General features: G+C 41.1%; 2 protein-coding genes across 5 annotated transcripts; one reads left to right on the top strand and one right to left on the bottom strand.

Moving 5' to 3' along the window:
• Positions 1 to 117: 117 nt before the first annotated feature.
• Positions 118 to 11,942, bottom strand: pdcd10a (programmed cell death 10a). 2 transcript variants are annotated; one of them, XM_076892273.1, is made up of 8 exons: positions 11,923 to 11,942; positions 6,978 to 7,171; positions 3,628 to 3,681; positions 3,306 to 3,423; positions 2,518 to 2,644; positions 1,670 to 1,748; positions 1,479 to 1,561; positions 118 to 1,045 (listed from the first exon to the last, which is right to left on the bottom strand). In XM_076892273.1, the coding sequence occupies exons 2-8, from the start codon at positions 7,065 to 7,067 to the stop codon at positions 898 to 900; spliced, it is 699 nt and encodes a 232-aa protein (XP_076748388.1). In that variant the 5' UTR covers positions 7,068 to 7,171; positions 11,923 to 11,942; the 3' UTR covers positions 118 to 897. The 2 variants fall into 2 exon arrangements, with proteins under 2 accessions (XP_076748388.1, XP_004561426.1); XM_004561369.5 differs by lacking the exon at positions 11,923 to 11,942 and adding an exon at positions 8,752 to 8,893.
• On the top strand, positions 8,708 to 27,427 carry serpini1 (serpin peptidase inhibitor, clade I (neuroserpin), member 1). 3 transcript variants are annotated; one of them, XM_076892272.1, is made up of 10 exons: positions 8,708 to 8,825; positions 9,698 to 9,893; positions 20,798 to 21,086; positions 22,147 to 22,377; positions 22,756 to 22,950; positions 24,975 to 25,179; positions 25,343 to 25,440; positions 26,126 to 26,212; positions 26,317 to 26,406; positions 26,536 to 27,427. In XM_076892272.1, the coding sequence occupies exons 2-10, from the start codon at positions 9,813 to 9,815 to the stop codon at positions 26,610 to 26,612; spliced, it is 1,353 nt and encodes a 450-aa protein (XP_076748387.1). In that variant the 5' UTR covers positions 8,708 to 8,825; positions 9,698 to 9,812; the 3' UTR covers positions 26,613 to 27,427. The 3 variants fall into 3 exon arrangements, with proteins under 3 accessions (XP_076748387.1, XP_004561427.2, XP_014264160.2); XM_004561370.5 differs by lacking the exon at positions 8,708 to 8,825 and adding an exon at positions 9,009 to 9,148; XM_014408674.3 differs by lacking the exon at positions 8,708 to 8,825 and adding an exon at positions 9,291 to 9,428.

Genomic DNA, 27,427 nt, shown 5'->3' on the forward strand with positions numbered 1-27,427 from the left:
GCGAAAATGAAGCACTCTCATACAACAATACAAATCTGAAGAGAGACCCACTTTTGGAAAAATCTTTCTCACACGTCAGAACTCTTTAATTTGCAAGAGGAAGAAGAAGAAGAAAAGTGGTTTAACTCGTCATGACTTCTTTAAGAGTTCTCAAAGAAGTTCAGGTCCCTTCATTTTATTTTCACTGGCCTTGAAAACGTCATGAAAACTACAGAGTAGGAGTTGAACAGAAGGTGACAAAGAGACAATATGTTCATAATCAGAGACATCTGCGTAAACATGTGAAGGTTAAGTCGTCACTCATTTGAAATGAATTGAAATCTGCAGCTTTGGAGCAGTAACGCTCTAGCTGGAAACATTAAAATACAAGACAGCGAGAGAAGTCCAGTTAAGTATACATGTATATACACATGGCACATATAGATAATACCTATGGGGAGCTAAAGAAAAAGGGTTAGAATCAGTGGGCTTTTGGTCAGAACAAAATAACAAAAAACAAAACATTTAAAGATGGCATCTTGGTCTTTGGCAAATCAATCAAATTACAAATGACTACAAACCGTATTGGCTGGATATTAGTAATTGCCAAAAATGATAACTTTTAAGGACTTATATGCAATTGCCAAACTTTTATGGACAAGGGAAACACTGACATGATCTGAACAGAGTGGAAAATGCAGAGGGGAGCGTAGAAAATATTGACTTAAGAATCTGATAAAAGAACAACATTAAAGAGTAAAAAAAAAAATCCCCAGCAATTACTGTCAGCCTGACGTGCTTTGAAACTCGAAACTACCTGATCTCCCCTCAGAGCCACAGAATTATAAATTATACAGCCCCCCACAAAAAAAATAATAAAACACCTTTACAAATAAAAAGCCTTGTTTCGCCTGTCCTCTAATGAAAACGCTTCTCCTGTGTCTGCGCGCGTCTGTTCTTCGCGTCTTCTCGGGCCGCCGCCGCTGGGCCGCCAGTCTTGAAGGCCCGCATTATCATGTTGATTTGGTGGGTGAGCTGGTTGGCGCTGACAAACACATTTACTGCTCTGGAAACAACCGGAACAGAAAGACAAGGACACACGTGTCACTCACACGGGGAGAAAAAAAACCCCGAAAAGCGTGGCAACAATATTAGGATTGATCCGGGGAACACTTTGATCTGGCTGGAATAGAGAATGTCAGGCTTCAGAGAACACAAGCCAGGATGGATCCACAGGAAGTGGGTCAAGGGAATTATTCAGCATTGGTGGATTTGATGGTAGCGGGCCTGTGATCAAACAACCACCATTTACATGGGTGACAGTGGGTGTGCGCGTGAGCGTCTATGCAAACAGGCAAGGCGTGCAGGCGTGGGTGGGTGTGTACGACTAGTGAATGCGTTGGTGGCTATGTGTGCAGACACGAATGAGAAAAGGTTGAAGATGTGATGGAGAAAAAAAAAGAAAAGGGGTAAAAAATACACTAGAAACAGTGTCTTACTTTCCATCTTTGAAGTAGGTTTTGAGAGTGTCACTGAAGCTCTTGGAGTATTTCACAAACTCTTTCTTCTGCTGTTCCACTACCTAACCAATAAATACAGACAGCCTTTCAGCTCCACTTATTTCACAGCAACTGTGTTTGTGCGCACAGGCACTTTTTTTTTTCTTAAACTTACTAATGTATCCACTTACCCGTCTGTTCTGATGTTGGTATTTCCTTAAGACAGTATTAACAGTGTTTAGCAGCTCCTTGATGGCACTGGCAACATCTCTGCGGATGACACGCACAAGTGAGTCCATGTTAGAAAGAAAAAAAAAAATATAGAGAAATCTTCAAATCTGTCTGTTTTTATCAGGCACTGATACCCTGAAACTACAGTCCTTTGATCCAGCTCGTTGTCTCCCCTTTCTTCCCCCTGTTCTCACAAACACGCTCTCACCTTCAACTCTCTTTCTCTGTCTCTCTCTCTCTCCCTCTCCCCTCGCATGCACTTGAAATCTGCCGTTTCATAACTTTAATTTCTTAGCATTCCCTTTGAATTGATTTTATTTCTAAGCCCTCCGCTGGGTAAGTAACTTAAGCACTGACTCACTAAGAGTATTGAATTCCATCAAAATAATGGCAAAGTGGGCCAAGAAGATGAAACATCTCTCACTTTCTCTCTATAGCGTGCGTGCAGCGCGGCGGACAGGGACGTTAATAGTTTCGCCATCACTGCTGTGCACACTGCTCAACCTTTGAAAGGAATCTTACGGCTTAGAAACAAAGACATGCTCCGGTTGGCCAGTTGGAATAAAAGAAATGAGAGCTATGTAATGCCAGGCAGCGTCTTAGTGCATATAATGAAATATTAATTGGAGAACAGTTACTAAAAGCCAACTCTTTCACTTTTAATCAACCATCGAGATGTTGTAAGTCAAAAGGGCTTGCTTTCTGCTACTTTAATCACTTAATCTGATCGAAATTTTGCACGTAGTAGTGAACCTGATTTACGTCACACTGCAACACACGTGCACATTCACACACACAGCTGTCTTACTTGATGGTATGTAGCAAGCCCATTCGGTCATTGATCTCATCAGGCAGGGTGCTTAGGATGTGTTTCAGAGCTCGGGCCCTCTCGTTCAGCTCCTGGAACTCTGGCTCTTTCCTGTCAATCATCAACTCTGAAAAACACCGAGAGGAAGAGAACAAAAGACAGAGCTCAAACTCCTCGCAGCAATGGGCACGTCAGCAGTCGGCAGAACTCATGAAATTAATATTGGTGACGTGTTAAAAACCTATGTCTACAGTGCAAGTGTGAAAAATGAACACAGCATCAGGAGTATGTGTACATGCGTGTGCACTCACACACACACAAAAACACACACATGTTAGGGACAGTAACGTGTTGAGTTTGTTAAGTGAAAAGCCGGATTAAGGTAGAACTTGGGATGTGCCATGCAGGAGGTACATTTAAAATTCACCCAGTGTGTGTGTGTGTGTGTGTGTGTGTGTGTGTGTGTGTGTGTGTGTGTGTGTGTGTGTGTGTGTGTGTGAATTCATTACTACCATCAATCACTGTACACTCGGCACAAGGAATTCAATTACAGACAGAAACAAGGGAACAACTGAAAGCAGACAGAGGGGTTGATTTGTGTGGAAACAGCTCCCCCCAGTGGATATCTGTGCTGCAGCAGCACAGGACTGGGCCGTCACAGAAACCAAAGAAAAACCAAGTTGGTATTCCCACAGCTTTCATCTTTAAGTGCACATTCTGGTCTACAGCAGAGTACAAAAAAAAAAAAAAAAAAAAAAAAAACACCAAATAAAAGAAACCAAACCTACCCTGCATATCATCTCCAGCCATACGAAGCAGAGACTCGTTATAGTTAATTTTTAACTTCTTCTTTTCCAATATTTTGACAACAACGTCCTGGGTAAGGCCCGGGGTCTCCTTCTCTGCCTTGAGACACACAAACATGCAGCTGCTGAGGACTCACAGTCACCCTTGGTGTTTTGCGAAAATAAAACTATAATCAAAGTTATAAATCACTAAGCTGCTGTAAAGAGGATTTACAAAGTGAAGGGTACAGGCAGAGTCGATACAAGAAGGATGGCAGTTTTGTCCATGAAATGCAAGCAAACAAACTTTAAGAGAAAACTTTACCTTTATAAAAGCTGTTCTCAAGGTCTGCGCTGCTGATAAATTGATCTTCTCCAACTGCAAGTTGTAATACACAAACACACAAGAATAAGCCAGCGGTAAAACTAACACTCACACAGCTTAGCTCTTACCATGGCCTTTTGTCTGTGCTGAAATGTAATTCTGTAAAAAGTACATGAAAGCTAAGGATCCCACCGTGTTAAAAGAGGACACCGTGATGCTGAGATGTGGAAATCCGTGTGGACTGAATTGGATTCTATTGTTAACCTCGAAAGAATCGAAGTACATTCAGTTTCTCTGAGCTGATATTTTGGCATTAGGCAGGTCTTTGCTTCTTCAGCTCCAGATCGCTGCTTGTTGGTTTGCGCACCGTGAAATCGATAGTTTTTCAATAAGATAATTTCATACTGTAAACAATAACACCTTGAAAGCACAGCAGAAAAACAATGAGAGCAATCAGGAGTGACAAAAGCTGAAATTAGCAAGTTGCAGAAACCAATTTAAGCCAGGGGATAACTGCCGAGTAGGTTTGTGTTACCCAGTAATTTGCTTAAAAAATAATAATTTTTTTTTTTTTTAAAAAACCCCAAAAAACAAAATGGGTTTTAAATTTTTGTTATGTTTACATGTACATTGTTTTAATTCCTCTTTATTTACCACAAATTCCTCCCCTTAATACTCAGAAATCCACAAGCAAATGCTAAATAACAAAAGACATAAATGAAAGACATGATAATGGGCAAATAAAAAACAGCAGCGCACCAATATATCAGTGAAACATGGCTATTAGCTGATATTGGGGCTTTTGACTGCTTTTTTTTCAGTTCAATGACTGAAAAATAATGTAAAGAGCTGAAAGATTTTATTTAATATGTTTGATTATTTTTTGCAAACAAAAGCAGCCTTTTTGGGCTTAAGGTCAAGGTCAAGTTTATTTATATAGCACATTTCAAACAGTCGATGCTGCACAAAGTGCTTAACAATATAAAAATGGCATTAAAAAGCAACAATGTAATACAATAATAACATTATAAAACAATAATAGGACAATAAAAGAATTAAAACAATAACTAAAACTATTTCAAATAAGACAAAAATGCTTGGGTCATAGTGTGTTAAAAGCCAGGGCATAAAAATGTGTCTTTAGTAATGATTTAAATTGTGTTTGTGCAGATTTAATAATTAGGGGGAGACTATTCCAAAGTCTGGGACCTGCCACAGAGAAGGATCTATCACCACGAGATTTGAGAAAAGTCCGTGGGATGGACAGCATTAATTTTGAGCTAGCTTAAAGGTGCAGGTAAATACAGGTGTTACTGCCCTTGCCTTAAACAAAACAGAACCTTCATTAAACGACCTTAAACGCTTACCAGCCACTTTATTAGATACTCTCATTAAACTGCTCGATAATGCAAGTGTCTAATCAGCCAATCACATAACAGCAACTCATTGCATTGAGACATGAAGACTTGGCCAAGATGACTTGCTGAAGTTCAAACTGAGCATCAGAATGAGGAAAGAAAGGTAATTTAGGAGACTTTGACTATAGCATGATAATTGTTCCCAGAAAAGGCGGTCTAAGTATTTCAGAAACTGCTGATCTACTGACATTTTCCCAAACAACCATCTCTAAGGTTTACAGAAAATTCCCCCCCCTCCCCAGCTCCCACGCCAAAAAAAGAAAGAAATAAGACATATCCAGTGAGTGGCAGTTTCTGGGCAAAAACTGCCTTGTTTGTGTCAGAGGACACTGACCAGATTGCTTTGAGCTAAAGGGAACTCAACAATAACTCATAAGCACTTATTAAAAGGTGTGCAGAAGAGCAAAACAACAAACCTTGAAGCAGATGTGCTACACAGCAGAAGACCACACTGGGTACTACTCCTGTCAGCTAAGAACAGGAAACTGAGGCTCCAGTTCACACAAAACTGGTCAACATCAGATTGGAGAAAAAATGTTGCCTGCTTTGATGAGTCTCAATTTCTGCTACCACATTTGGATGGTAGGGTCAGAACAACATGAAAGCATGGATCCACCCTCCCCTGTATCAACAGTTCAGGCTGGTGGATATTAGCACCCTTGGTACCAACTAACATTGTTTTTTTGTTTTTTTTTATTCTTTATTTCTAAACTATTACTTCACGAAGGTGATTACAGGCATTAATTAACACAATTTACAAGGGAAAAACAAAATGAAAGAAAAAGAAAAAGAGAAAGAGAAAAAGAAAAAAACAACAACAACAACAACAACAAAAAACAGTCGGGAGTGACCAATTAGCTAGGTTGGTGGTTTCAAGCTTTGAGGAGAAGATCCGGCTTATGAGTATTGGCATATAGGACCCACTTATCCCAACACAAACGGAACCAACACACTCTGTCACTGACATAAGCTGTTACCTCCTCCATCCTATAAATCTCTACCATAATGACAAGGTCGGTATATCTTGCAAGGACCCTTTCTTAGTTATACCTTTCTTACTTGCAACAATTAAAGCTCTTAACAGACATGTATCATTTTTAGACCAGTTCTGCGGTATACAACCAAAAAAGTTTGTCTCCATGTCCCAACTAACATTGTTTAAACCCCACAGCCTACAGCCTACCTGAGTATTGTTGGTGCCCAGGTCCATCTCTTTGTAACCACAGTGTACCCATCTTCTGATAGTTACTTCCACCAGGATAGCACACCATGTTACTTGAACATGACCATAAGTTCTCTGTACTTGAATGGCCTCCACAAGAAATAGAAGTTAATCAAATAGAACACCTTCGGGAGGTGCTGCAATGGGAGATTCCCCTTATGGGTGTTTCCATGATCTTGTTGAATCTATGTCTTCAGAACTGCCTTAATTCTTTGTGTCAAAGTGTATCTGATGAATTATCTGGTGAGTGAATATCAAGACAAAATGGCTGTTGGGAAACAGATAAATTCCCCATTTTAAAAACTGTTTTCAACTCCTTTTCTGGGTCTTTAATGATAACAAAAGAAAAGAAAAAAAGACAATGGAAAAGTGTAACCTGTAATCGTGCAGGTGTGATACACAGAGATGCTTCACATGGATAAAAAAAACCCTTCAGAGATACTGACAGTCACTCAGATTTACCATCAGCTGAACAACATGAATAGTAGCAGCCTGCTCACTCCTCATTACCGCTCATTCTCCACCACTTGTTCTTGTTAACACTACTGTTTCCGTATTTCTATTCGGCTACACCATCAACTCTGCAACCTCACACAAAAGCCTTTCCACAGTTAAATACAACCCCAGCTTGAACTGACTATTTACCGAAAGTCTCATTCCAATTTTCTTCTAAGGTCACAAACTCTCTTTTTTTTTTTTTTATTCTTTACCTCCTTAAAAACAGGAAACATCACGGTGTAGAGAGCCATCGGAGCCAGCGAGGCAGCAGCTGCATCATTCTTCATGTCTCCCATGGTCATCCTTGACCAATCGATGGACCCCTGTGCGTGCACTCGTCCACTGATGCCGGTTTCACTGCATTCAATCAGTCATGAAGACTGACAGAATGGGAGCAGACAAGGATCTAAAGAAGAAAAGAGCACGATGGGAGAACAAGCAGGGAAAGATGGATGGTAGTTGACAAAAACAACTGTGTAAGGGATTAAAAAAAAAAAAAAAAAACTAGATAAATAAATAAAATGATCCATGTTTACAACCAGGCTAAATTTATCCTGTTTAAACATGTCTCTATTGTAGTGAGGAGGTAGAGAACTGGTTCCACAAAATTTCAACTGGAGCACTCTAATTCTATAAATTTTTGTGCAATTAAACAAGATCAAACCCCATGTTTACTTCTTCCAAGAAAGTCTTTCAGTCACAGATATGATCATTCCATAACAGCCACACCACTTAAAAGACTGTGCTTTACTGCTCCACTGGGTGCAATGCCGACAAAACAGGCACGAGTCACACCTGTACCAGAAAACCACGCTCTTCTGAAAATGACTGCCGCAATAAAGCAAGGCGGTGTGATAAATATACGACCTTGGTATTGGTTTTTAAGCTTGTTTCCCCCCCAGACCAGGTTAGTCATAAATAATAACAAGAGGAAGATCCAGCACATCCTCTTTTGCAGGCCTGTATTCTGTCTCTTTTACTGTTGGTGACACAGGAATTCACAGGACCAGTTTTTGCTCACCTACATTGGCTCTATGTGACAATCTCCATTCGTACAACAAATCCCTAATTAAATAAGGCCTTTTTATACGAGCTCACTATTCACACGGGTGAATGAAACAAGAGCGAGACAAGTCGTCACCCTGTGACTTTCTGCCATAACTGAGAGTGCTCTTAGGTTTATCAGATGCTTGGTTCTGCCCTTTGGCACTCTCTCGTGCATAGAGAGTAAAACTGTAAACAGGTCCAGTGTGACATTATTATATCTGATAAGGATTTTAAACGGAGGTTTAATCAGTGTTTACAACAGCCATGGTTACAGGAAGGATTGCACTGGTTTCTAGTTATAAGGGATACGTCATATACAATTACATGTGCCAAAAAAGGTAACACTGCAGACTCTGTTACTTCCCTGAACCATAAATGACTAAGGTGTGGCAAATCTTAGTGCAGGCCAAGACAGAGAGGTAATGGTAGCATTTGGCACAGATATATGGAATGCAGACCAATCATTCAGTGTATGCCAGGACAAAAGGTTATTACAGCCCCTTCTGAGTCATTTGCATAGACTAATGTAGCTCTTCCTGGAAATAAAAAAGGGGGGAGAATAACAAAAAAGTGTTCAGAGCAGCATGAATATCTGGGGCCGTTTAAAACCACCGGGGTGGTTTGTTTTTTTTAAGAGTTCTCTGTGAAATGACCCTTGGATCAAAGAGAGGCGTATTGCTCTGAAAAGGTTACGGTCATAACTCACTATTGACATTTATAAATCAAAGTATTATAATTTTTTTTGTTTGTTTTGAACTCCCTTATTTTGCCCTTTTCTGAAAGGGTACCGACCTCGCTGTAGTAGTCACTATATTTGAGGTTGCCCTGCTTCTCAGCTCCATCACAGGTCTTTTACCAGTTTATGTGGTGGTTAGCAGGCACGCCAAACTACATTAAAAATAAAATCCAAAGAGCTCAAACTTTCGGTACCAGCCTTACCTGATAAAAGATGGCTGCCAGTGATGAGAGAAGCGGCGGACCGTTGACCGGAAAACAGCAAATCACGTCTATAGGTAACGAACTAACGTTAGAACAGCAGCTTCGAGAGCAGGTGATTCAATCTGTTCTGTTAGCACTCCAGTTGCCTCCTTATGAAGTGCGACTAAATAAAGCTGAATGAAGGCGGGGACGTGTTGTTGAGTTATCTTCCCGTCTTGTTTTGGGTTACGTCTCGTTCAGGAAGTTTTATTGTCTAATAAAAGTGCAGACGAGAGCCAGGTTGGGCGGTGTTGGGAGCTGCCCGTTGGCGTCGCTCCAGGCTGTTTGTAGTTCTTCCTATGGACGCCCTCAATGTTTCGTTATTGCCGGGGACACCGAAATAGACTTCAATTCCCAGGTAATGGATTTTTAACCCTTAAGTCGAGTATGAGACGAATATTATCTGCGGTATGAGCGCACACATTTTAACCATGTTTAAGAAAACATAATATAATATTGATATGAATGTGTATATGCGTCTACAGTTAAGATTTTTGTCTACAATTAACATGACACGAATGATAAGGTAGCTAGCTATCAGAAGAACAAAATTAACGGTTTTCACGACGGTCAAGAGAGTTCGCTGCCAAAAAGCTAAAATATCGTCAGTTGCGCAGAAATACCAGGCTTAATTAAAGGTACGTTAATACTGACAGGATGCGGCTGTTAACAATTATTAGCATTGTGCGTTACTGCAGAACGTTGTTTGCTAGGGAAACTGTGCTAACCGCTAACCTCCAGGACCATTATTAAGCTGGAGGTTAGCTTTTATAAACAAAGAAACAAAACAGAGAGAGAGAGATGTGATACATCTTTGCTATTTCATAAAATAATCAAGAGGCTGTCGTCAGAATGGTCAAAAAATATGTTTGGAATGAGAGTAACTTGAAGCTTTACGGATTCACAGACATACAAGGAAGCTGGAGACAGTTACTATTTCACCTCACGCCTAAACTCTTTGATCAACGCTCATTGGACCAATCGGTGTGGAGTGGGCGGGGTCTGCGGCAAACGAAGAAACAATGAGCTGCGGAGGAGAGCAGCAAAGAGAGAGACCGCACTTATTCATCCTTCCATCCCAACCAACCGTACGCCCTTTATCGGTAAGAACCGTTTCTGGCAATAATACATATAAATACATATCTATGGTTCAGTCACAACGCCGGTGCTGATTTATGTGAACCATATTGAGATAAGAAAACCGTAAGTGCTCAGCTTTTGCACGATAACAGAAGAATGTGATATTTCTGAGTTTTTCCACTGGAATTTCTGTTTATTAAGCTGTCAGGAATGAGTAGGTGTAATGGGGCATTTTATGGACGAGTGTAAAAGGATTATGATTGCTGTAATCAACATGTGTGGGCTTTTAATAGGGGGGGCGGGTGGAGACGCACATTGGAGCCAAACGTATTTTTTCCCAAGCCCACACTGATTAAAGCCGTTACCCGTGTGTCCACTACCCAGGGCTATTTAATTTTCATCGGTGGTGCATGGTTAAATTGTTGTAGTTCTTGTATGGTTTTTTTTTTTTTGTTTGTTTGTTTGTTTGTTTTTTGTTTTTGAACTGAAATCAGCTTCAGTCGATGTGTTGGGGCTCTTGTCCTTGAAATATAGGCAAAGGCGCATTGAGTGAATGTGTGTGAAATAACGAGGCAGATTGTAGTAGCTTGGTCCTGCCTTATCCCTACCCCACAGTAACACACATACACACCACTTGTTATTCCTTTAATGCAGATCTCTGTATATGAATGTGTGTGTACATGATGGCTTTGATGGCCATCGATAAGTCAAATGTATACCTACTGTCTGTTTTATTTATGTTAAATAGCAGTGGACAAAAGAAAGACGGAAAAATCTGGTCAAACATTGCAGTAAAAGATGGAATTATTGCAGTATGATTAGATTGCACTAAAACATTTATGATTTTTTTTTTTTTGGTTATTTTTCTCATGATATCACCTATTCTATGTGGCATTTATGTGAGTAGCAAAGCAAAAGTCCGCAATAAATATTTCAGCGTTCCTCTCTCATGTCTCATTCTCTCAATCCACCTCTCACATCTGCTTATCTCTGCCACTAAAACAGTGACTTTTCTAAATCCTCATTTAGGGAAACAGGAAAACAGAGTATCCTTTTAGGTCATAATCTCAATGTATTAATCCCATATGGATTTGAATCACTGGTTAATCCCCGCTGATAGCCTGCTGTTTGCCCCCCTGTGCCTGCCTACGGTTTCAGCGCTAGCATACATGTGTGTGTGCGTGTGTGTTCTCTCTTTTCCCACAGAGTACTGCATTAATTGCATTTCAATAATTAAATGTCTTTCAAATCGTCCTAGCGAAACAAAATGAGAGAGGAGGGAAAAGTAAGTGCCTGGGTTTGAACGGCACAGCACGCCGAGCTGTGATTGCTTGTGTGTGCGAATGCTAACAAGAACCTTACAAATCTGTATGTGTGCAGGACTGCTGACGTGCATCTGTCAGCTACACGTGTGGCTGCGAGAATAAGGAGCAGTAAGTAAGATACTCTGTTTCCTCAAGCTGGGACCAAGCTTGCTATGTGCTGCCGTGTGAACCATAAGAAGAAGTTTAACATCTGTGTTCTGCAGTACGTGTCTTCGCCCCACAGTTACTGAGCACACTGTGCATGCAGTGCACTTGTGTGGTCTTTCTTCTGCCTTTTTTGTTCTGCGTAAAATAAACTCACAAACCGAAGCACGCTACCTGCATATACGCTTTCAAGCCGCAGGTTTGTCCCGAGTGTGCTCAGCGGCAGCAAATACACAGGATATTTAGCTTATATTTGGACAGATCTGAGGATGAGGGAGCAGAAATATTCCAAGAGAAAGCGGTCAGGTGAGGGGAAGACGTCAAAACAACGGAAATAGCTCATCTTAGATTTAGGTAGCAAAGCTGCCAAAAGCTGGCATCCCAAATTAAATGCATCCATGTTGGAAAGCATTGAAAACATAGAGGATCTTAACACCTAAAGCTACCTAAAATACTGAGGTATGCTTTTAAAAATTTGTAAACGATTTAAAAATTGTGTGTTTATCTGCAAGTGTGAGTATTGCATACAATTAAAGGGTTTTTAAAAAATTATTTTGTTTCATTTAACAAGTGTAATACGTACCTGTGTTTATACACTTGTACCCTGGAACTGATCTGTTGATTGATTTGTGATGCAAAGTGTAGAGGAGAGAGGATGAGTGCAAGTAGAAGATCTATCTGAGGAGGAAAATAAAATGGTGACAGTCATTTGATAACCCAATCTATATGCAAAACACATACTACTCACAAAGTAGACTGCTGCTTTTGCACCACTAGCTGTTCAGCAGGTACTAAGTGTAGACACAGGATGCATGACCTCACCTGGCTTGAATGCAGCCGTCATGAATGCACCTGTGCATTTCCTGCTATCATGTGTCTCCTCTGAAAGAAAAACAAACAAACAAAAAACAACAAGATTTTCGCATTGCCCAGCTTCTTTTCTTTTTTTTTCTTTTTTTTTTTTTTTTACATCTGTAGTCAGAAGACTTTAACTCAAAATCAGTTTAATTTATTCCCTAAATGTTTACACCTGCAAGCTAACAGTTTCGAAACCTTCATTATCACTCTGCCTCTCGGCAGCCTCGTCACAGCTTTTTATTGAGGATCACCTGCCTTGTCTCTTTTTTCTTATCTCTGTTACCACCCCAGATATACGGGCACTGCTAGGTCTGTAAGTATTTGGACAACGACGCATGTTTTTTTTTTTTTTGTAGTTTTGCCTTGTTTTGTAAATCAAGCCATCAATATGGGATTAAAGTGCAGACTTTCAAAGCATTTTTTTTTTTTAAGTTGCATTAAATGTGTTGAAATTTCGACTTTTTTTTTTCCAGAGATTACAAGATGATAATAAGACAAACTAATATAATTGTAAAAATCCCTTGCAGTCATCAAATGCTTCAGTTTCCCTTGAGATGCCAGGCCTGTACCGCCTTCAGTAACTAAAAGCTGCACTGTTGTGCCTGACCTGACCATTGAAGAATATCCAGTTTCACTGCCTTAAAAAAAAAACCCTGGACTGCTTTTGCTTTGGATCATTATCAATTTATATTGTGAAGCGCTGTCCAATCAGTTTTGCAGCATTTAGCTGAATCTGAGCAGAGAGTATAGCGTCACCTCATCAATAAACAATAGCTGCCCAGCTCCACTGGAAGCCATATAGACCCATGTCATAACATTGCGTTGTTTGACAGATAATATGCATTTCCTTCCTTCTCCATACCATTCTCTTCTCATCATTCTGGTACAAGTTCATCTCGGTTTCATCTGTCCAAAGAATAATCTCCAGAGCTGTGTAGGCTGTTTCAGATATTTTCTGGTAAAGTCCAGTCTGGCCCTCTTGTTCTTCAGTGTAACCAGAGGTTTGCAGGTTGTTGTAAACTCTGTATTTACATTCTTAAAGGAGTCTCTTGATTGTAGACTTTGACAGTGACAGTCCGACCTCTTCAAGAATGTTCTTGACTTGGTTAGATGTTGTGAAGATGCTTAACCTAACCATAGAAATAAATCTGTCATCATAGTTGTCTTCTGTGGTCTTTCAGACCTTTTAATGCTGCTGAGCTGCTCAGTGCATTCATTGTTTATTATATTTAATATTCCACTGAAAAGCTACCAAATGCTATCGAATCAACTCTAGATTTCTCATTTTCTTAATTTGTAATAAAATAATTAGGGAGCACGCCTCACCTAACCATGAAACTGCTTGTCAGGAAATTGATCAATTTACTTTGGACTCCCTGAAAATCGGCGACGGTGGATAAGAACGGCTGTAATCCATAAACAGCTAATAGAGTATTTTTGTTGAAAGTCTGACCTTCACTTACATCCTGAACGTTTTATTTAAAATACACTGTAGCAATGCACAGTCCCAAAGCTGCACAAAAATCGTGTCGTTGTCCAAACACTTACGAACGTGACTGTATGTGTACGCTTCCCCCACAGGACTAGTTGATAGTGACCTTTCCTATGCTGTAGACCATTTGAAAAAGCCTCCAGTCTTTTCACTTTTACCGCTGACCCCAAATAAAGGCCGATCCAATTACAACTCAAACCTTCTAAATGTGCTCCCACAGCACCAGAGGGGGGTGGGGTGTGTGTGTGTGTGTGTGTGTGTGTGTGTCCTGATATGGACGAAGAAAAAGAGACACTGTTTGGTGTGCCAGGACAGAGCGTGGGGAGCAGTCAACCATCTTGCCATGCCGTGCAGGGGGCCGTGAGATATGACTGGCTCAGAGTCAGTGCTGCTAAGCTACCTCCATGCAGCTCCTCAGTACACCTCCTGCCACAATCATATTTGTCTGTCTGTTTTTATTTGTGTCTTCTCCTCTTTTGCTAATTTTCTACCAAAAAACGGTCCTTGTACCTTTCTGTGAGTGTGTGTCTGTGTATGTGCTTCTCCCTCTGGATGTCTCTGTTAGCAGGGATTAATAAAGAGTTGTTAACCTCTTTTTGCCCTCTGTGGAGTGTGCAGTGAGCATCTTGGGACTCCAGGCAGCTTCAATAGCACAGTGTGTCATTACTAACAAGGCACTGGATAAGCTAATGTTCTGACATTAGCCATGCACAGGCTACATTCAATCACATGGCAAACAAAAGTACCACGGGAATGGTTGTGAACTGCAGGGCCAGAATTAGAGTGGTGCTTAACCAAACTTAAGCATAAGTAGGTGCAATCAGCTTTGTTTAACAGTTACTAAATAAGAGTGACTAATAAGGTGTTGCTACAGCACCGACTGCTGTGTCATCATTGTGGCTTGCACTCTCAATCATACATAACCCATCCTTCACTAATAATAATGCTATAAAAGCAGCAGACAGATTTAGGTAATCAGTCCTGAGCCTGTGGAAACAGAGTTTTCCTCTCCTCTGTATCCCTGTGTAATACAGCACAAATCTTCTGTTCACTTCTTAGTTACAGAAAGAATAACAATCTGTAACACATTTCACGCTCGATTAAAACTTAATTCATTAAAATGGCCCCTTTCCAAATTAAAAGCTATAAACGAGTTAATCCCAAAGTTGTTGGAGAGAAGATGATTTTTTTTTTTTCACTCCCTTTCAAAAGCTAAACGAAAGAATTGCACAGAATAGAACCGAGCTGCTATTTGGATTTTAGTGTTCCTGTTAATTTGAGCTAAATCCTAACTAATTTAAAATATTGTGCACGTTAGCTGGGATTTTTGTGATTTGGTTCGTGTCACTGTCTTTTACTTTACCCCATTTTAGCATCATGTTGCCACTAATGTATACCACCTGGTGATAAAAGAAGTCTGAGTCATTAAATTGTAGCAGCTTTTTGTGTTATCATTCCTTTGAATATTAAATAACTCCCATCATATAAAATTTTTGCTGTTTTGTTTCATCCATTGCACATTATTCTTTTGTGAGTGCTTTAACATTTTCTGCTGCATTCATTTTAAGTAAACAGAGGTGAGCATGTACTTTTGCAAGGAAGATGATTGTGGTTTGAAGGGTTGGGTCCCTGAAAGGGCTTCTTTAGATAACATCTTTGCAGCCATTTAGCTGCAGTTAGCTGCTTGGTTAGATGGGAGCAGGGGGCGTGAGCAGACCAGACAGTTTGATTGATGAATTGGATGAAATTTATTGTGCGCTGTAATGGAAGTCTCTTCCCTCACCACAGGAGTTTAGTGCTCTTTGACTGCAATGGGCTCCACCAGCAGTGGGCTTTATTGCAGCCCTCCCTATGTAAATATTTCCTTGTCCTTGGGATTCTTCACATGAGCGGTTGAGCAACAGGTACTCATTAAGCTGGCAAAATAGACGCTCACAGAGACACGAGCGGTTTAAGATTAATGATGCCCGTTCTATGGAAGTGTAATTGTTTTTAATGCGGGCATGCATGCTTCTTTTGGCATCTGGCTTAATTCAAATCCATGTAAACTGCAGCTTCTATGGCACCTCTAGGGAAAAGTTTAAATTCATGAATGATAATCAGACGCCATTATCTCCATACTGCAAAGGCCTTTATAAGCTAAACATATTCATGGTGAAATGGTAAATGGCCTGTATTTGTATAGCGCTTTTACTAGTCCCTAAGGACCCCAAAGTGCTTTACACAACCAGTCATCCACCCATTCACACACACATTCACACACTGGTGATGGCAAGCTACATTGTAACCACAGCCACACTGGGGCGCACTGACAGAGGCGAGGCTGCCGGACACTGGCGCCACCGGGCCCACTGACCACCACCAGTAGGCAACGGGTGAAGTGTCTTGCCCAAGGACACAACGACCGAGACTGTCCAAGCCGGGGCTCGAACCGGCAACCTTCCAATTACAAGGCGAACTCCCAACTCTTGAGCCACAATCGCCCCAAATCACACCAGATCGCCCCTGCCAGTCTAAACAGATCATCCGTTGCAGAAATTCAAGGTTTTTCTGGGCCACAGATGATCATAGACATCATTCTCTGCAGTCCCCCCCCAAGGAATAGGCCTTGATGAAACGGGTTGTTAGCATTTTCACAGAACTTGTCAAAGCTTCAGCAGTTTGGAGTGTACTTGGAGCCAAAGTGAAGTAGAGTGCTGAGATTTGAAGCGTGCCTAAGCAGGAGGCACAGTTGGAGGACTTTGCTGCAGCTCCTTGTTTCCAGGGAAAAGTGGAGAAAAACAGCAGAAGTTTTCCTTGTTTTTGCAAAATAACCAGCTGCAGTCAGTGCGTGTGTGCGTGCGTGCGTGTGTGTGTGTGTTTGTACCAAACAGTTTTACGTGACAGAACTGTAACTGGTGCGCAGAGTTCTTGCAAAGAGACGAGGTTAGTGAAGACCGAAATTGCTGAACAGATTCATAAAATGTATATCTGCCTAAACAGAAGGAGAAAGAGAGGGTAGAGGGAAAAAAAATCTGAGGACTTGTCTCCTGGCAAAATGAAAAATGTCCATCACTTGTAGTTGCCGTAGAAACCTTGTCTTGGAATTGCATGTGGAAACGTGTGTGTGTGTGTGTGTGTGTGTGTGTGTGTGTGGATTTGAACAGTGAATGAGGATGTTCATGTTTAATAAATTCCTCCGGTCTCCGAAGCGTGCCACCTCAAGGTGTTGGGTTTAAATGGCAGTAAGGATTAACCTACGTGCTGTGATTTTGGGTGACGTCATGCTTTAATTGTGGAAATGTCAACTGCCGATCTGTTTTGTCTGAGAATTAGGATTACACTGAGAGATTAAAGGCTGCCTTTAAAGGCCACAGAGTTTAATTGCACAGAATTAATTCAGTTATCAGGATTAAAGTCTTGCAACTTAAACCATAAAGGATTTTCTGACATATTAGGTTCTTTCAGTCACGAGAGGACATTATGTGTAGCTGGGTGTTGTCTTTCCTGGATTACCTGGGTGGCATGCTGGGAGACCCACTTGAGAAGATCAGCGCCGAAGTTGGTCTCATAGTCGTCAGTGGTTAAAATGGAAGAGTGTGGGATCCTCAGCCGAAAAAGGTCAGAATGGTGTCGATGTTACAAGTAAAAAGCCAGCCACCCATGGTGTTATTATCCACTCACACATGCACACTTGTATGCAGACACACACACAATGAGGTGCGCGCACAATTGCACTCTACACTGCTTTCCCCGACTTTACTGCATGGCTGGATCTTTCCTTACAGAAAACAAGGCTGACTGTCTGAGGAAAGTTCAGCTCCCACAGCTCAGAAGGTCAGGAACATTATCTCCATTTACATCTGTGCCAGCCGCCCCCTCCTTTCCCTCGGCCCCTTATACTTTCTCTGGACTTCTCTGCTCTCTGTAGTGTCAGACTTACAGCATGATATCTGAGAACAGGTGTGCATGTAACGAATGGTGTAATTAACAAATACATCAGCGTCGAGCCTTCAAGGAGTCATTTAATCTTTTTTTTTTTTTTTTTTTTTAAGTCTATTTGAAGTTGATGTTCAAGGCCGTACCCACCGTTTATATACAGCTAGTTTAATGCATTTATTTCTTTTCACATTTTGGTGTTTTCACTCTGCATTTGTTGACCATAATGAATGAAAACATTAAAGGATAATGGTAGAGTCACTGTCACCAAATCCAATGAAAGCACACAAACCAACAGCCTGTCAGTGTGCATGTCGGCCTGGAGCACATTCGTTTTAACTGAAAATGTAAAACAAAAAGCAAAAAGTCACATTCTTCAAACCCGCTGGGCAAAGGTTGCTTAAATAGGAGTAAATTGTGAATCGGCTGGGGACTATTTTTAGCTGTGGACTAATATGTGTTTCTTGCTCTAGGGTGACAGTGCGTGTGGTATTGAGACAAAATAAGTAAACAACAGTGTCCATGTTGACTTTAGTGAAGCAGCATGTTACTGGATATGATTGTGTGGCTCGTTGATGGGTTTTTAATAGGTTTGGGAGCGTTGGGACACTATAATGAGCTGTATTAGGCTTTGGTTACACAGGCAATCAGCAGTGTCTTTTTAGGGTCAGCTAATGGTTAATTCATTGACTCTCAGCTGGCAACTGTGATATTTTAAATATGATCAAGGCAATCAGATTGTATACTAAAACTGCAAACACCTAACCAATTAATATTGTGTCTGCATGCCTAAATGCATTGAGTTGCTGCCATGTGATTGGCTGAACAGGTGTACCTAATAAAGTCTCCTCTGAGTGTATTACTTGGTTACATGGAGAGCAAAGTGTAAGTGACAAGGGATTCTGGAGGTGACTGCGTGTGAAGGAAAATTGGAAAGTCAAATAAATTTCCATTTGCTCAGACTGATGGATGCAAATCCACCAGGCTTCATGGTCCCTGCAATGCCAGAGTACAAGACAAGTTCTCGACTGTCACCTGAGAAGTGTCACCTGAGAAGGAAGTGACATGTGGTGGTGTGCAATTTGCAACAGGAATGAGAGCAACAGTACGGTGTAAAATATAAGCAGGCACGTTCAACTGTACTGGTTTAATCTGGGGTGTTACTTGAAGGTTGAGGCTAGCGATTTTTGTTCATTTATTTCCATTATTTAAGTCTTTCAGTACTCTCTGATTTTCCTTTTCTGTGAAACTCACTCTCTTCTCTGCCTCTTTCTTCTTTTGATGGTTTAAATCTTTTAAAAGAACGCTTGTGTTCTTTTTATTTTTCTAAACCAAAGAAAAGTTACTCTTTTTTCCTTTCCCCCCCCTCTGTGAGCTGTTTTTACCGTCAGATTGTGAGTAAAAGAAATAGTATTACAGGAACATGTTGATCCACTGTGATCAGGTAGCTGTTGGATCACAGTGGAGGACTGTGGTACATGAAGCATGCAGCAGATACAGTAAAGTGCATATAACAGTGTAGCAGGGCTGGACCGGTTCATTTCAGGAAGGTAGATTGTTTGCCACATGCCAGAGCAGAGCAGAGGAAAGAACAGGATGCAGCAGAGTGGGGCACTAATTTTCTGGCTGCTGCCCATTGTTTATGCTGTTGACACTCAGGTACATTGTCACCACCAACACCTGCCATCTCGCACGTGCAGCCAGCAGATTCCAGCCGGGCTGCTAATTGAACCCTTTATACAACCTATAATAGTAACAGCACAACAGAGAGACAAACAGCAAAACAAATGCTCTCTATCTCACGCGCCCTGCACCTGATAACTTCCTCCATGTTTATGGAAATGATCACTCGATTTTTTTTTTCTGTTTGGCCAGCAAAAAACAATGTTGCTTGGCAACAAGAGCGCCACAGTTAGAGTGTGTGTGTGTGTGTGTGTGTGCGCATACTCCCCATCAATCTGGGGATGTAAAGAGAGAGGGAGAGAGGAAAGGAGTGGTGAGGACAGGATTAAATATGGATAAGAGCAAGAGGGGAAAAGAGGGCCAGAACTGTTGGCATGGCAAGATAAGGGGAAGGATGGAGGATGAGGGGAAGGTAAAGGCCTTTTTCCAAGTCACTTACTCTCCACAAACGGAAAGAAAATTGCCCGTTCACATCAGAAACCTTCAAAACGCACAGAGCAAAGCATGTTTTAAAGGAAAGAAGCTGATTTTACTCAAGATGATAAGAATGGCCATGAAATATTTAGAAGTTCATTTAGCGGATGTGCTCTGAATAGCAGTACTCGCTGTAGTCAGCTTCACACATGTACTGTATGTGTCATGGCCTCTTTTGTTCTTTTTCATACATTTTAACACTATTTTTCCATTTCTCGGATGACTTCTGCTACCATGTAACACTGAACATCATGATATCTACTGTACATCTTAGGATAATGATACATTACCTTTGCAAGAGTCCTACTGCTTCTTATAGCGCTTTTGGTCGATTTAATTTAGAAGCAGGTATAAACTTCCTGTAGCACCTCAGCTCTGACTGTTACACTGAATGTTACAGTAACATCATAGTATAAAACATTTTTCTAGAGTAAGGAAGTGTTTTTGTAGATTACAGTGCATGCGATGTCTAGCTGACAGTACTTTACTGTGATTTAAGGAGGAGGGAATTTGGCACAGTGAGTATTTGTATACATGTATTTTTTTTTTATTCCCCTGTAAAATTAAAATGGGCAGACTGGTTGATTGACAGATGTTTTCTAACTCTCTCTCGTCCTATTCATCATCCTACATCTCTACTGTGTCTTTCATCTCTGTCTGTCTCTTCCAAAAATCCTCTTGTCCTTCATCTCCCCCGCTCAATAATCTTTTTTGCTTTATCACATTATCTCTCCTGCGTGTTGTTGTCTCTACCTTTGCCTCTCTGTCCCATCTAAACTCTACTTTTGACCACATTTCTTATTCCTAATAATTTTCTCTCATCTATATGTCTGCATCCTCCTTTTTTCCATCCTTCCATATATCTTTGGCTCTCTCCATCTATATTTCAAACATATTGTTCAACTTAATTGCCTCTCCTTCTTTTTTCCTTCTACCTTGCTCCTCTTATCCCACCGTTCTCTCAATCTTCATAATAAATTTCTCATCTTTCTTTTTCTTTCAATCCACTGCATACCCGCCCTCTTTCACTCAGCCCTCTGTGGTCTGTGCTGCGATGTTGATCCTGGACGTTTTGTCCCCGCTCCTCCTCCTCTCCATCCTGTTGCCGGGCTACGGTTGCCGTGCGGCTGACATTCCAGAGGACACTACATCAGAGTTCTCGGTCAGACTGTACCAAAGGCTGCAGGCAGCAGGGGGTCAAGACAACATCATTTTCTCCCCGCTGAGCGTGGCCGTGGCCCTGGGCATGGTGGAGCTGGGAGCCAGGGGGGCTTCACTAGAGGAGATACGACAGGCTGTCGGATTCAGCCATCTGCTGCCAGGTGAAACGTGTTTATAAGCAGCAGTTCACACACACGTCAAGGTCAGGAGTAAGTGAGTGGAGATGAGTCTTTGACACAACAAATGCAAATGTATTTCTTTACACAAGAGGAGTAGGATTCAGGGGCTCTCCTTCTCTTATACACCTTTATACACATGAACGATTGAAACAGTTATATATTGTATTGTATATCTATTGCTATGATGCAAAAATAATATATTATAGAATAGAATATTATTTATAAGCTGAAGTTGTTTTTTTACTCTATGTTACCACTCAAAACTCTTACTACAAGCCTCAGTCAACCATTTATGCGTTCTTTGAACCTAACATTCATTTACACTCTGATGGATGGATCGGAGGTAACTCTGGGTTCAGTGTCTTCCCGTCCATCCATCCATTTTCTTCCGCTTATCCAATTCAGGGTCACAGGGGAAGGCTGGAGCCTGTCCCACCTGTCATAGGGCGAGAGGCGGGGTACACCCTGGACAGGTCGCTAATCTATCGCGTTGCTGGAGAAGGCATGGATCAAACCACTGACCCTCCAAATAGTGGACGACCCGCTCCACCGACTGAGTCATAGCCTCCCCTGGGTGGGGGATGGGGAGAGGTTCACCGGAAAGATTGGATCAATAATTTAAGGAGAAAATTTGTCAAAATAAGATAAAATAATTTGGGGGTTTTATTCGTTATAGTACATAATAGAATTAAAAGATTCAGAGGACCTGGACACAAGAGATGAAGTGATATTGATAGGCTATGATCTGTGGACCTTCAGACATCGCATTTAAAATAAATAAGGTTTTGTAGTGTAACTCACAGGAACCGTTGTTGGTAAAAATATTTTTAAAATGCCTCCATTTTCTCTGTGATGAAGCGTTTTTAAGATGGACTGGTGCAAAGAGGAAAACTGCCCTCTATGGGTCGGACAAATTTTAAAAAATCTTGGATTTTTAGAATATGTATTTTTTCAAATGATCTTGTATAACAGCACATGTGATGCTCAAAGCTTTTAAATAATGTCTAAAGTAAGAACGTGTGTCTGTCCTTTTGTTCTCCAGGTGTCGAGTTCTCCTTGCTCCAGAACCTGACAGCGGCCCTGTTGGATGATGACAGCCACTATGTGATCCGATTTGCCAACAGCCTGTTTTTGCAGGAAGATGTCACCTTTAACCCAGAGTTTCTGCATTTGATGAAGAAGTACTTCCGAGCTGACGTGGAAACGGTTGACTTCAGCGAATCGTCTGCCGTGGCTGAGCAGATCAACAAATGGGTGGAGAATCACACCGACAGTAAGTTACAGAGAGAGGGAAAAAGTGGGGATGCTGTTAAAGAGACTGAATGAATGCATACTGATAGATATACAGCTATCCTCTGTTAAAATCTGCCTGATGTTTAGGAGTCTGGAGTAATGGATTTAAACATACAGCAATGGTAGTAGCCTCCATGCACGTTGCTAACCAAGAGCATGGTGTATGCGTGCACCTTCTTCTTCAGACAACAACAATCCGATTATGAGCTGCTGACATGGTACATTGTCAAAGCAGTTGCAACACCTTGGTTTTTGTGTAATTGCATCCACATGCTAAAAACCACCTCAGTAGGGGGCTATCTTAGCGCTAATGGAAACCAAGGTGTTTTAAACAAAGCGTACAAATCGCTCCCTCCAGGTAAAATCCGGGCTCTGCTCTCAGCCGATGACTTCAGCAGCGTGACCCGTCTGACCCTGGTGAACGCAGTTTATTTCAGAGGCTCCTGGAAAAACCAGTTCAGGCCGGAGAACACCAGGACCTTTTCCTTCAGCAGAGATGACGGCTCTGAAGTCCAGACACTCATGATGTACCAGCAGGGAGACTTCTACTATGGTAGGAAAGAACAGTGTATGTGTGTGTGTTTGCAGTTTTAGATTTGTACTCGTGGCATTTTCTCCGCAGGCCTTGATTTTCAGCTCATATTTCCTGAGGTTATGTAAAATGTTAATCTTTGTTGTAAAATATTCATATGTCATGTCGAGTGTTATTCCCTGAAATAGGCTCCTGTTTTCAGCTCGGTTAAAATTCTGTTCACTCGCACAGACACCGCTGGTACGTCTTTTCAACTTAGTGGAGGTTTTGAAAGCTTTTCGTGTCAGAAATATCAGCACTTAATTGTCACAGTCTGTGCTAAGCTGTGCGCTACTATATTAGTTTTGAAGGTACAAATAAAGGGAGGCTTTTGCTTTGTTTTCTTTTTAAGTGTGTTGATTTCTTTCCTTTTCTTTTTTGTTGTTCAGCATATGTCCTTTTTTCTTTTCTGTTAGCCTCTGGAGGATGTTTTATCTGTGTCTAGTTCTAATACCATTAAAGTAACCCAAACTTTTATATTCCTTTTTTTTTTTTTTTTTTTTTTTTTTTTGCTTAAATGTAATGATCTGCAGAAATCTGATTAGACTTTTTGACTTCTGTTATTAAGTCTTTGTCATTAAGTTGCAACATGCACACTGTTTTGCACAATGCAGTAGTAATTTTTTTGTAACCAAGTTGTGATGTTACAGTTTAGTTATTATGTAACTAAATCGACGTAGGTGCCATTGGTTTATTCTCTGGATCTATGCTGTCTTTAAGTTCCAGAGCTTAGATGTACTGTACACGGTAAATTTCTGTTTTGCTGGGAGATGCAATACTGCACAGAACCCTGCAGTTTGTCTGCTGTGCTGTTACATGTGACTGACTCTCGTCTGTTTCTTCCGCATCCTTCTTAATGTGCCGTACTGCCAAAAACAGTCGCATCACAGTCTTATGGCTCTGCTGCAAACGCTGGTGCATTTCAGTTATTTTGGTCCCGTCTGTGTACGACTGCAGCGAGGATGCTCGCGCACACCTACATTCACACATGCTCACATACACAGGATCAAGGAAATTTGTGCATGTGTGAATGGGTGTGGATATGGCGTATTTGAGAGCTGCAAAACAAGGACAGGTCCTTAGGGAAATGGTTGCTTTCTGCAGCACGATCCACAGAGTGTGATTGTGCATTATGAAGCGAAATCATATTGGTTAAGTAAAATGTTTCGGGAGGCCACATTATCTGCTGCGTGGCTGCTTCCCTAACAGCAAGAATGCTCACTTAATGAAGGGTGTTCAGTCTTTTTGTTGTAATTTTCCCCTTTAAAGCAGCTTCAAAAGAAGATTTGTGTGCAAAGAATGGGATCAAATTCTTCATAGACTTTATCTTATACTCCAAAATCTAAGCAGCATGTTCAGATTGAACTCTTTACCCCTTAAAAGCCTACTAGGAATTACCCCTGAAGCCAATTTCTGTCATATTTCAGGCTTATAAAACAAAATGACTGGGTGTGCATTAGAAGTTAGTGAGGGTGGTCTCTGCTATGCAGCTACACATCTTTATTGATATAAACTGAGGTGTTTTTGTTTCACTATTGTTTTTTACCGCTATACTTTACAGGCTTACTTGGTTTAATTTCCACCTGCAGAAAGTCATGATCATATTTGTGCGGCGGGGGGGGCATTTAACTGAAAGACATAGTCAAACACACTCACTTTCACTGCATAACTGAATTTTTCTTGGGCTTTCAACAGGGTGCTGTTAGTACTAGGCGACTACATACAGTATACAATGGATGTAATCCATTTTCACACAAAGTGTAAGCAAAGCCTTTGAAGTTAAGCGTCAGTGGTTTTTAATTAAAGCATTGGGGGAAATGACCACACGCACTCTGTAATCAATACAGCCAATCATTGCGCCTCAGCGTGCTTCCATTTGTAAATGTTCCTCCTCAGTGAACTTCACAAACCCATTACAGGGGGCCACCAGCACATACAATATGAGCGTGCAAGCTTTTGCATATATCCATCAATACCCACAGATTTGTATGTTTCCTCCCTATCAGGTGAATTCAGTGACGGCTCACAGGAGGCCGGCGGTGTGTACCAGGTGTTGGAAATGCCCTACGAGGGAGAGGACATGTCCATGATGATCGTTCTTCCTCGGCAGGAAGTACCTCTGGCCTCCCTGGAGCCCATCATTAAAGCGCCGCTGCTGGAGGAGTGGGCTAACAATGTCAAACGACAGAAGGTGGAAGTCTACCTACCGAGGTGAGACTTTTATATATGTGCAAGTCCACTCACCACCTCTCACTTATGTTGTGGTATGTTTCGCTAGCTTCATCTGTCACCTTTGCGCCTTTAGACCATTTACATTATATAGTCCCCTTTTTGAATCCCAAACTCAACTCTAAGTCAAACCTCACCTGTTCAGGTTTAAGGTGGAGCAGAAGATCGATCTGAAGGACACTCTGCAGGAACTGGGAATAAAGAACATCTTCACCAACAATGCTGATCTCTCTGCCATGACAGGTGAGGCATAAAAATGAAGCGCATAAACTTCTAAAACGCTTCAGTATGTAACATTTAATACTTGTTCTTCTGGGGAGCAGTGAAATAGCCTTCAGTACTTTCCAAGGTAACCAAGGTAACTGGCACTGAGTGGGCAGGTCAGAGCTGTCACGTCATCTGTTAAAAATAGATGCACAGAGTGAGACAGGTAGATCCACAGAGGCAAAGAAATAGGGACATAAATATGTCAGGGTAAATAACGTGGACACATAAGTAATATTCAGCTAAATTGATAACTACTTAATATTTGAAACAACTTTATAATGTCAGTTTCCCTCAGGATTATCAATCTAGCTCAAGACCGCTTGTTCTTATCAGGTGGAGTTGGTGATGTATAGTGAAACAGAGTAGGCAGTACTGAATTCGGGCACATCTTGCACTTGCTAACACTTCCTCAGCCAAATATCTACTCAGAGGACACGCTCTGTTCAGACAGGCTGGTAGATAACTGGGGGCAATGTTAAAAAGCAATCATTGGCTAAAGAATAGTTTCTAACCAATGCTTGTGACTTGATGTGACCCATATGTTTGGCTTGCAATCCTGATTCAGTCAGTAACAGGATATATTCTAGACCTCAGCATAGATATGCATACATCTTATAAAGAAAAGGCGATGTGCTGTGTTTTTTCTGTGTACATTATCCAGATGTTGAGGATCTGTACATTGGGAAAGCGGTGCAGAAGGCCTACCTGGAGGTGACAGAGGAGGGGGCAGAGGGAGCTGTTGGTTCAGGTATATTTTTGTGTTTTAGTCCACACATGACTAAATGCATGGCATTTTGTTGTGTATAAATGTTGATGTTTTTTTTTTTTTTGTTTTTTTTCCCCGTGTCTTAGGAATGATTGCCCTGACCAGGACTCTGGTCCTGTACCCACAGGTCATGGCTGATCACCCATTCTTCTTCATTATCAGAAACAGGAGAACAGGTGCGTTAATCTCTGTGTGGAAAATACGAGTAATCTGTGGTTTGTGCGTCTATGCATCACCTACAAAATACATATTTTAAGTAAGCTGGTACATATAAGGGATACGTTTTTGTTTTTGTCTTCCTCCAGGGTCCATCCTCTTCATGGGCAGAGTCATGACTCCTGAGATCATCGATCCCAACGACCATGCCTTTGACTCCATGTAACTGTGACATGAGGTCACACAGTCTCAGCTAATCAGATCCTGACGTCATAAATGCTACCTATCTTGTGTCACCATCTTCAGCTGTGTTTTATACTCTTTATGGAAAAAAAAAATAGATCTATAAGCTGAATATTATATGATATATTATATATTGAAACATGACATTTGACACGTTACGTGGCTGTGTTTTGATACTGGGAGCTTTAAATTCCTGGATAGAGACGTGCAGAAAGAGGAAGCTGTAAATATTCTCTAGTAAAGTAGGGTTTGTATGTATGTGAGCTGGAAGTACACCTGGGATGTAATTCGTGCACAACCCTTTTAAGTTCAGCAGCTTAATACTCACTCACACTCATGCCCACAAAATGCACAAAACCCTTCCTCTTTGGAAATATTTACTTTAACTTACATCCCTGTACATTTGACATTGTGTTCTATATACATATATATGCTCAATATTTATTGCAGAATAAACATGTGCAAACACTTTGTCCTTATATGATAAATCTTAGTAATATATCTGTTCCAGACAGTATTGAGACATTTTTACACTGTAGGCACATGGCTACACTGCTAATGAACTAATATGCCTTATCACATCAGAGTGGTTGATTAAGACCCAGCTGGGCGTCTTAAAGCTTGCTAAAGCGGTTGCTTTAGAGAGTGACTGAAGCATGCAGGTGCGCTGAACAAGATCTGCTGCACTGCTTTGGATGTACATACAGGGAGAAACAGTAACACCAGCTGTATTGAGTATTTTATTCAATAAAAACATGAATGTGTTCCCATTAAAATGTACCACTTTCTTTGTGTGTA

This window comes from Maylandia zebra, linkage group LG14 (assembly GCF_041146795.1).
Source record: "Maylandia zebra isolate NMK-2024a linkage group LG14, Mzebra_GT3a, whole genome shotgun sequence".
Taxonomy (NCBI): domain Eukaryota; kingdom Metazoa; phylum Chordata; class Actinopteri; order Cichliformes; family Cichlidae; genus Maylandia; species Maylandia zebra.